The sequence below is a fragment of the Bombus bifarius genome, unplaced genomic scaffold (genome assembly GCF_011952205.1).
Source record: "Bombus bifarius isolate JDL3187 unplaced genomic scaffold, Bbif_JDL3187 scf7180000010252, whole genome shotgun sequence".
NCBI lineage: Eukaryota > Metazoa > Arthropoda > Insecta > Hymenoptera > Apidae > Bombus > Bombus bifarius.
In genome coordinates this window covers 1,141,885-1,151,874 of record NW_022885576.1, presented here as the reverse complement: position 1 = coordinate 1,151,874, position 9,990 = coordinate 1,141,885, and the positions used below count along the sequence as shown (strand labels likewise).

General features: G+C 31.4%; 1 protein-coding gene and 1 long non-coding RNA gene across 4 annotated transcripts; one reads left to right on the top strand and one right to left on the bottom strand.

Annotated features, from left to right (window-relative positions):
* Positions 1 to 618: 618 nt before the first annotated feature.
* LOC117216161 lies at positions 619 to 1,127 on the bottom strand. The gene is made up of 2 exons (XR_004489313.1): positions 1,070 to 1,127; positions 619 to 946 (listed from the first exon to the last, which is right to left on the bottom strand). It is a non-coding gene; the product is annotated as an uncharacterized LOC117216161 (long non-coding RNA).
* A 1,370-nt stretch (positions 1,128 to 2,497) lies between these two features.
* LOC117216153 (polyubiquitin-A) lies at positions 2,498 to 7,004 on the top strand. Of its 3 annotated transcripts, XM_033462684.1 has the most exons (3): positions 2,498 to 2,655; positions 3,738 to 4,943; positions 5,172 to 7,004. In XM_033462684.1, exons 2-3 carry the CDS (start codon positions 3,744 to 3,746, stop codon positions 6,483 to 6,485), a joined length of 2,514 nt encoding a protein of 837 aa, XP_033318575.1. In that variant the 5' UTR covers positions 2,498 to 2,655; positions 3,738 to 3,743; the 3' UTR covers positions 6,486 to 7,004. The 3 variants fall into 3 exon arrangements, with proteins under 3 accessions (XP_033318575.1, XP_033318573.1, XP_033318574.1); XM_033462682.1 differs by having other exon boundaries at positions 2,499 to 2,655; positions 3,738 to 7,004; XM_033462683.1 differs by lacking the exon at positions 2,498 to 2,655 and adding an exon at positions 3,111 to 3,548 and having other exon boundaries at positions 3,738 to 7,004.
* The last annotated feature ends 2,986 nt before the right edge of the window (positions 7,005 to 9,990 follow it).

The window sequence follows — 9,990 nt, the reverse complement described above, 5'->3', positions numbered from 1 at the left end:
ATTAATGATATTCAAATTTCATAATTTCGATTTTTCTGCTTCTTATCTTCGTCCTTTAATTAGGTTGGACTGATACAGGTTTTGAATCATTATAAGACAGAGTATTAAGCCATTTTCGTTTTTTCTGTTTTACAGTATTAATTAAAGTATGTTTGTATATATTTAAATATATGAGAGACATGTGTAATATCTTTAATTTATTATTATTTGTTAAACCAAATATTAATGTAATGTAATGCGCTACATATCTGCAGATATATTACGAAGGAAATTCACAAATTTTTTTCATTCAGTACCTCAAATCTACAAAAACGTGTGTGTAGAGCCTTTATAAAGTTTCAAATCTAAATAATGCATATTATCTTTTCAGTATTGAGAACTGGATGATGTACTGAAATTAAGGTGGGAATTACGTTATATTTTTTTCATACAGAAAAATCATATCAAACGTTCGCTGTGCCATTCTAATTATACTTTACTTTTAAGAACAATATGTGATTTATTTCATGTGAGAAAAGCTATTACATGTTTTATTATAAACGTACTTCGATAGTAGAAGGTAAATATATTGTTCTTAGAGTTCAGCTATATTATCTGCGAGATTTTTCGTTTTTTTTCCTTATACTAATGATTTGTTGTAATTATTGATCAATTACATAATTGTCTAGGTACTTAAAGCTGGTTACTTCGATGTTAATGATGAAATATTAAATTAACACGTTGAATGCCACGGGGTCACCGGTAACCGGAGCGACAAGATTAGTAGAAATACATGATTTAAACAAATGTCAATAGTTATAAATTTTTCATTATTACCATTGTTAGTACAATGGTATGACGAAATTAATGAAGCATAAAACATGTAGAAATAGTTTTATTTATACATGAAATATAAACCTATATATTACGATGCGATGCATATTGCGATGTGTCGTGTTGAAATACTCTAAACAAAGTAAGGGTGAATCAGCACAGTCTTCACAATATTTTACGACTTATAAAAAATTAAATAGAATACATGAAGTGCAAAAATTTTTATAGCATATAAAAGTATAATAAACGCTCCTACCTGATTGTTAAACGCTCTCGACAAGAATAAAGATGTGGAACAATTATTTAACAACGCGAAGAAATAATATGAGATAATTGATAATCGCAAAAAAAAGTGATTCGCGTGAAGTCGCACTTTAGTGCCATGGGGGTCGCCGGTGACCTCTGTGAGATAAATTCATTAAACATAATTATACATCATAACTTATCTCTTGTAAGTAATATTTCAAAATAATATGTATCGCATAATACAAAATTCATCATCTTTAATTTAAGAAAATAATTTTTGTAAATTACGAACATAATTTTATATAACATTCATTCTGTTTGGTGCAACTAGGTGCCACGGGCAATCTCTGTAAAAATAGAATGGCATTCAACATGTTAAAATTGTACATAGTATCGTAAGTAAACGCCTGTTTTTTGAAATTGTCATGTATTTCATGTAAAACAATCATATAAACAGAATTTTAATCTATTTTCATAGTCATGATTTGTCTAATTGCATTTTTGTTTATTTTTGTTGAAATATACAAAAAAAAAATGCTATTTTCATTACGCTTTGCCAAAAATATTTGGTAAATAATATCAACGAAATGTTATTTTAAAAAAAACAATTACATCGCTTTAATTACATTAAAATATATGTATAACCTTGATTGCAGTGCCTAATTTGAAATATTACTTCAATATCCTAATATTTTTTTGTAAAATAAATTCTTATTATCAAATTAATAAGTTTTCATCAATTCCAAGATTATTACATCAGCCTAGTATCGTATTGCGATGTAGCATGACTTCAATATTGATGTGACACGTATGAATAGTGAATTGTTTTTGTGCGACAATTTTTATTATTTGAATTTTTAGGATAATTTAATATCAAATCGATCAAATTGCTTAGAAGATTAAAATCGACTTAAATTGATTAATGTGTTCAATTGATTGTAAAATTCATCCAAATAAAAAATATTCTAAACATAACCAACGTATGCTCTATATACAAACACGCACGTACACATACGTAACTTCTTAAATATTGAGATTTCTGGAAAATGATAAAATTAGTATATTGTGTATAAATGTTGGTTATATGTATAGCGAATTTACTAGAAAATATATTCTGAAAAACAATGAATCATTAGTTTTCTTTGTTTAACAGTTTTCCTATGCGCCCTCTAGCTGTATAATATTATCATCAACATGTGACAGCTCATAGAAACATATGTATTTACATATAAATAAAAATTTCGGTTGGTGGAGACGTATCATTTCAAAACTAATAATGTGCCATAAATGATTTTATAAACGGTATCAATTTAATAAAATTTATTCCACAAAGAATAGCCTTTGTCTCAAAACCAACCAAACGTAGCGACGTCAGAGATTCGATGACGATAAAAATATAAACCAATAGGCATCTTTCTAGGAATCTTCTGACATGCTTGCGCATGATCAGTAAGACTTATTATTCCTGATATAAAAGGGACGTTCTCTGTGGTTTCGATTCAGTTCAGTATAGGACGTTGGGTGTTTTCAGAGGCAGAACGTGAGACTCCTTAAATTTTATTGAAATTTTTGCTGCAACGAGCTACTACAAAGAAGGTAAAACTTTCGTTTGTTTATTATATACATTATGAATTTGTTGTATTTTAATTTTCGATAATTGTAGATTTTCTTATTTTTTCCGATTTTTACTTCCTTTTTGTCCTAAATTATTTTATTCTTACTGCTGAATATATTTCCTGCAACAAGACGACCAGTGCTGAACAAATTTTGTAATCGATTGGTTATACGCTATGTGAAATCTACGAATTTAATGGGTTCAGTATGACGGACATGCATTTCAGAGAACGTATTATTACAGTTTCAGCAGTGAAAGAGTTAATTATCAGTATTTAAATTCTCCAATGCACTGTTTAGAGATAATAATAAAATAATAATGCAACATAATTTAATGTAACAGTAGTGATCTTGAAGACGTCAACCACAAATGCAAAGTTTAAGATCTATTTTTAACAAAATTTCGAAGGATGTATTTTCTATATATTTAAAATACATATATTAATATAATCGAAGAATCTTTAATAATTAATTGTTGAGAAAACTCTAGAATTTTCCATATCATTCGTTACGTTTCTGCTGCGTAGTAACAGAAAACAAAATGGCGATTATTGATTCTCCAGTATGACGCCATTACCTCTGTGTCACTTAGCATTATTCAGATTGAAGCCTTTCATACGATTATTCTAAAAAAGTGCACAAATAAAAGCCGTTGACTTTAAGCTACAGCGAATTATACCTCGAGAATAACTATATTTGTGGAATAATATGGAAAATTTTTAATTTATATAATTCTTTTTAATATAATTGTGCACAAAATACTACCATTTTTATTCTGTTGAAATGAAAGACAAAGATTATTTTGTTTCAAAACGATACGTGAAGTGATTTATGATACTAGGAATATATCTGATGAAAGCTGTCTGAAGTATCAGATATGATAGACAGTTATGTAAAAAGTAATATAAAAATGGTACTAAATGCAGGAAACAAAAAGCTTATAATATGCTAGTAGAATACATAAATAACGTACTCAAATTTCAAAGAGAACATTTCTTTTCGTTAATATGAATACATGTTAGTATCCACTAATTGAGTACAAAATTTATTTTATTTTGTAACAGATAATCATGCAGATCTTCGTCAAGACACTGACAGGAAAAACTATCACCCTTGAAGTTGAAGCTTCCGATACAATTGAGAACGTGAAAGCAAAGATTCAAGATAAAGAAGGTATTCCTCCAGACCAACAGAGGTTGATCTTTGCTGGTAAACAATTGGAAGATGGGCGCACACTTTCTGATTACAATATACAAAAGGAATCAACCCTGCATCTTGTACTTCGTCTGAGAGGAGGAATGCAAATTTTCGTCAAGACCCTTACAGGAAAAACGATAACTCTAGAAGTTGAGGCTTCAGACACTATCGAAAATGTCAAGGCCAAGATTCAGGATAAAGAAGGTATTCCACCCGACCAACAGAGATTGATCTTCGCTGGTAAACAATTGGAAGACGGACGTACGTTGTCCGACTATAATATTCAGAAAGAATCGACTCTTCACCTTGTCCTTCGCCTTCGTGGTGGTATGCAAATTTTCGTCAAGACCCTTACAGGAAAAACTATCACACTTGAAGTTGAAGCTTCCGACACGATAGAAAATGTAAAAGCAAAAATTCAAGACAAGGAAGGAATTCCGCCAGATCAACAGAGATTGATTTTTGCGGGTAAACAACTGGAAGATGGACGCACACTATCAGATTACAACATTCAGAAGGAATCAACTCTCCACCTTGTTCTTCGTCTTCGTGGTGGTATGCAAATTTTCGTCAAGACCCTTACAGGAAAAACGATAACTCTAGAAGTTGAGGCTTCAGACACTATTGAAAATGTCAAAGCCAAGATTCAGGATAAAGAAGGTATTCCACCCGATCAACAGAGATTGATCTTCGCTGGTAAACAATTGGAAGACGGACGCACGCTGTCCGACTATAATATTCAAAAGGAATCGACTCTTCATCTTGTTCTTCGTCTCAGAGGAGGAATGCAAATTTTTGTAAAAACCCTTACAGGAAAAACGATAACTCTGGAAGTTGAGGCTTCAGACACTATTGAAAATGTCAAGGCCAAGATTCAGGATAAAGAAGGTATTCCGCCAGATCAACAGAGATTGATCTTCGCTGGTAAACAATTGGAAGACGGACGCACGCTGTCAGACTATAATATTCAGAAAGAATCGACTCTTCACCTTGTTCTTCGCCTTCGTGGTGGTATGCAAATTTTCGTCAAGACCCTTACAGGAAAAACTATCACACTTGAAGTTGAAGCTTCCGATACGATAGAAAATGTAAAAGCAAAAATTCAAGATAAAGAAGGAATTCCTCCAGACCAACAAAGATTGATCTTTGCTGGAAAGCAACTTGAAGATGGACGCACACTCTCTGATTACAATATACAAAAGGAATCAACCCTGCATCTTGTACTTCGTCTGAGAGGAGGAATGCAAATTTTTGTAAAAACCCTTACTGGGAAAACTATCACCTTAGAAGTTGAAGCTTCTGATACTATTGAGAACGTGAAAGCAAAAATTCAAGACAAGGAAGGAATTCCGCCGGATCAACAAAGATTGATTTTTGCTGGTAAACAATTGGAAGACGGACGCACGCTGTCAGACTATAATATTCAGAAAGAATCGACTCTTCACCTTGTTCTTCGCCTTCGTGGTGGTATGCAAATTTTCGTCAAAACCCTTACAGGAAAAACTATCACACTTGAAGTTGAAGCTTCCGACACAATAGAAAATGTAAAAGCAAAAATTCAAGATAAAGAAGGAATTCCTCCAGACCAACAAAGATTGATCTTTGCTGGAAAGCAACTTGAAGATGGACGCACACTCTCTGATTACAATATACAAAAGGAATCGACTCTTCATCTTGTTCTTCGTCTCAGAGGAGGAATGCAAATTTTTGTAAAAACACTTACTGGGAAAACGATAACTCTAGAAGTTGAGGCTTCAGACACTATTGAAAATGTCAAGGCCAAGATTCAGGATAAAGAAGGTATTCCGCCAGATCAACAGAGATTGATCTTCGCTGGTAAACAATTGGAAGACGGACGCACGCTGTCAGACTATAATATTCAGAAAGAATCGACTCTTCACCTTGTTCTTCGCCTTCGTGGTGGTATGCAAATTTTCGTCAAGACCCTTACAGGAAAAACTATCACACTTGAAGTTGAAGCTTCCGATACGATAGAAAATGTAAAAGCAAAAATTCAAGATAAAGAAGGAATTCCTCCAGACCAACAAAGATTGATCTTTGCTGGAAAGCAACTTGAAGATGGACGCACACTCTCTGATTACAATATACAAAAGGAATCAACCCTGCATCTTGTACTTCGTCTGAGAGGAGGAATGCAAATTTTTGTAAAAACCCTTACTGGGAAAACTATCACCTTAGAAGTTGAAGCTTCTGATACTATTGAGAACGTGAAAGCAAAAATTCAAGACAAGGAAGGAATTCCGCCAGATCAACAGAGATTGATTTTTGCGGGTAAACAACTGGAAGATGGACGCACACTATCAGATTACAATATTCAGAAGGAATCAACTCTTCACCTTGTTCTTCGTCTCAGAGGAGGGATGCAAATTTTTGTAAAAACCCTTACTGGGAAAACGATAACTCTAGAAGTTGAGGCTTCAGACACTATCGAAAATGTCAAGGCCAAGATTCAGGATAAAGAAGGTATTCCACCCGATCAACAGAGATTGATCTTTGCTGGTAAACAATTGGAGGATGGACGCACGCTGTCCGACTATAATATTCAAAAGGAGTCAACTCTTCATCTTGTTCTTCGCCTTCGTGGTGGCCGATGATTTAATATATTGATCGCACCTTAATTTAAAAAATTATATTAAGTAAATAGAAACTAATTTTTTTACTTTTAGCCATCATAGCTATTGATTGCGTGATATATAATCTTATTAAGTATTTACTTGAAATAAATGGATTATAAATAGCTTTTTTCTCATTTATATTATTCCTTCCTAAGGATAATAAATTTACAGCATAGATTTATTTAATTTAAATTAAAAATTATTCATGTTATGATATTCTCGTTTAAAATTTATTGTATATAATCTGTGTTGTATATAATAATCTTGCTTAAGACTTAATTTAGTTTTATAATTGAAAATTTGATGTATTGGTGCAAGTATAAAAGTGAAATGAAAGGTATTTGGATGTCAGTAATTTCTGATCGTTTCGTTCAGATGTCGCGTCAGTAGGATTTTGAAATGAATATTTATTAGTTATAATGTAATTGTTATGTATTTGTATTCAAAAGGGGTAGGTACGCCCATGGACTAAAGCTTGAATAAATAAGAGAGAATAATAATCTTCCCTAAGGATTTATTTTCCAGTGAACTGTAAGCTATTATCTACAATACGAATTAAATACATTGGAATATTACATTTTTTTTATATAGATTTTATATTATATTCTTTAATTTGCATTACAGTATCGTACAATATAACGTATTACACTAATTTTTAAAATAAATTACGATATTGTTTATCTAACAAAGAAATCTTGTAGTAGAATACGTAATAGTAATACAAAATTAGCTCTCTACAAGAAATATTTTCTCGTTGTACTTTGACCTTAAATCGATTAGAGCCATACGAAAATTTATAATGATTATACATCATATTCGTTCTAATCTAAACAATATATATAGTTGTTCAATGTATTTGTTCTTTTCGAGCGTATTAATTTGCAACGTTAATTGTGATAATACTAATGAGAATAAGCATATTATTTGTACGTCTCGTATTTTATATAAATTGGAAGAAATTGAACTAGGCGATGCGTAATGGTCAGCGACACTGGCGACGGACGGTCAGCCTACAATTATTTATACTTCAGCTGGTCAGATGCACGTGGGCGGCAATTCGATTAAAATTTTCACGCGCTGACGAAACATGAACGAATTTTCGAGTGTTCCAGCTCCGCCCAGTAGTTTAATACCATCGTCGAAATTACGAAAATTACCGTTCAATTCTGTTGTACTTGAAATCTTCATACACAGAAATACACTATGGTACTTTAAGACTGTACGGTATATGTCTGTTATTATCATGTTGTTTCAAGAGCTTTACAGTAGCTCTGTTTCAACGAATCTTCCCTTTCAGAAAGTTGGAATATTTTCTGACGTTTAAAGCGACTTAAATTCTGTAATTTAAGTTTTACCATTTTAACTTACTGAAATGTATCTATACAATAAATAAATTAATTAATTATGATTATTAACAATAAATAAATAATGCAACTGTAATCTAAATACTGTAATAATTACATGTATTATTTATTTTTAAATTATTTTCTATACATTTTTATTTTTAATTAGGTGACACAAAATTGGAGTGGACTTTAGACACCTTTTTTTTTTGTATAATCATCATATTTTGAACAAAGTTTTTTAAGTATATTATTACAATGTTATTACTTATTAGTAAATTCAGAAAATTATATTTATATAGTCGTCGTTATTGTTTTTATGTAATTCAAAGATCATGTATGTTTTTCAATTAATAAAGCTATAATTCCTTTTACCTTGTATAAGTGGCATGAAAAACTTGTATCTTTTATTTTTCTTCTGCGTTATCTATATTAAATATAATATAGTACATTTTTGTTATTCATTATATACATAAGATATATGTAATGTATAATGTGTATGTAAATAAATATGTATATATATATTTATAAACACGTATATATATATACATTACAGATACATATATCTTATTATTTTTATTGTCAAACTGAAACGTGAAGATGATGATTAGTATACAGTATACAGGTAACATACAGGTGCGGTACAATGTTCAATTAAAACTTAACCGTAACTCAATTTCGGATAAGCGGCAAAACGAAATGAATTTTTCGTACTCTCCTGGCACTAATTATCATTCGAAACACCGCCTTTCACCGCTTAATCGTGTTAAGTCGTTTCTCAGCTCTCCGTTCTAATTAATTTTCCTCGTTTCGAGTCCAACCACGGGAATAACGCTTTCGGTGGGTCTAAGTAACTATAATTTTCGTTACAAAAGATGCGTTTTCTCTTTCTGGCCATGACGTATATACATTGCAGGATAACCATCGAAGAAATTATAGACAAAATTTTCAAGTTTATTAACGTGTTAATTCCTTATTCTTTCTTATCCTCTTCTATCGTTTTCTTCGTTTTGTGGTTGTTTCAAAAATTTTCTGCTAATATTACTGCATTTCCTGATACGTAGCCGTAAGTGTGGAGAAAAAAATGCCTCGCGGTTTCAGCATAATTTATATCGCGATAAAACGTGCAATTAACTTTCGCGTGGTCGGATTAAAATTTTGATTAAATCGTATCGTCCGCGTAATTAACGCGAATGTAACTCGCATTTTGCTAGCAAACACGATTAGATAAGTTCATCTGTAAATACGAATCATTTTGCTTGGTAAATCAAAATGAAAATTAGTTTTAGCGAAAATGTTAATTAGCAATTTAGCTAAATATTTAATTTATGATACATTTAAATCAAATATATCTGAGAGAGAGAGAGAGAGAGAGAGAGAGAGAGAGAGAGAGAGAGAAATTGGAGTCTGAACTGGACTCTGGATTATTTCCAAAAATAACTCTAATCTTTCTAACTTGTAATGTAAAAATAACTTTTAATCTTTCTAATATTACTCTAATGCACATTATTTGTAATTTACTTAAATTAAACGAGCCTCTCAAAAGGCAAATTGCTCAACGCTACTTTTTATCAATTCCTTCTTCTCATTAAATGCACATTTAATGTGCAATTATAAAAGAACAAATTATCAACTTACATAATTTCATTCATCGCAAGATGATGACAATGAACAAAGTACAGTGGCTCACAAAAGTATACCAACACTTCTAGAAACTTTTCATGTATATATTATAGAAAACATAAAAAAATTTCATTAGCACTGTAAGTAGACACGATTATATTGGTCAAATTTGAAACGGATCTGAACACATATAAGGTATTCGCTGAAAGCATACATTTCGTAAAGATCGTCAACGTGTTTCAACAGTCGATCATTCGCTATATTAATAAGCCACAATTTGCAATGGGATCACCTTCAGCACTAATGGTATGTGTAAGACAACTGAATATTAATTTTTCTTATGTTTATGTTTGCAACAAACGTCTTGTAACTTCCATGTACATTCTCGAACTGATTCCAACTTTTGCTCTTACAATCACGATAGTTGTATCTCATTTTCGAAATATTAAAAAGTTTCTTTTAATGCACATAGTACCAATATATTCATAGAAATTATGTAGCAAGTGTTCGAACACTTT

Bases quoted from the DNA above. Each gene is read 5' to 3' on its own strand.
- LOC117216153 (XM_033462682.1), top strand. From the start codon at position 3,744: ATGCAGATCTTCGTCAAGACACTGACAGGAAAAACTATCACCCTTGAA.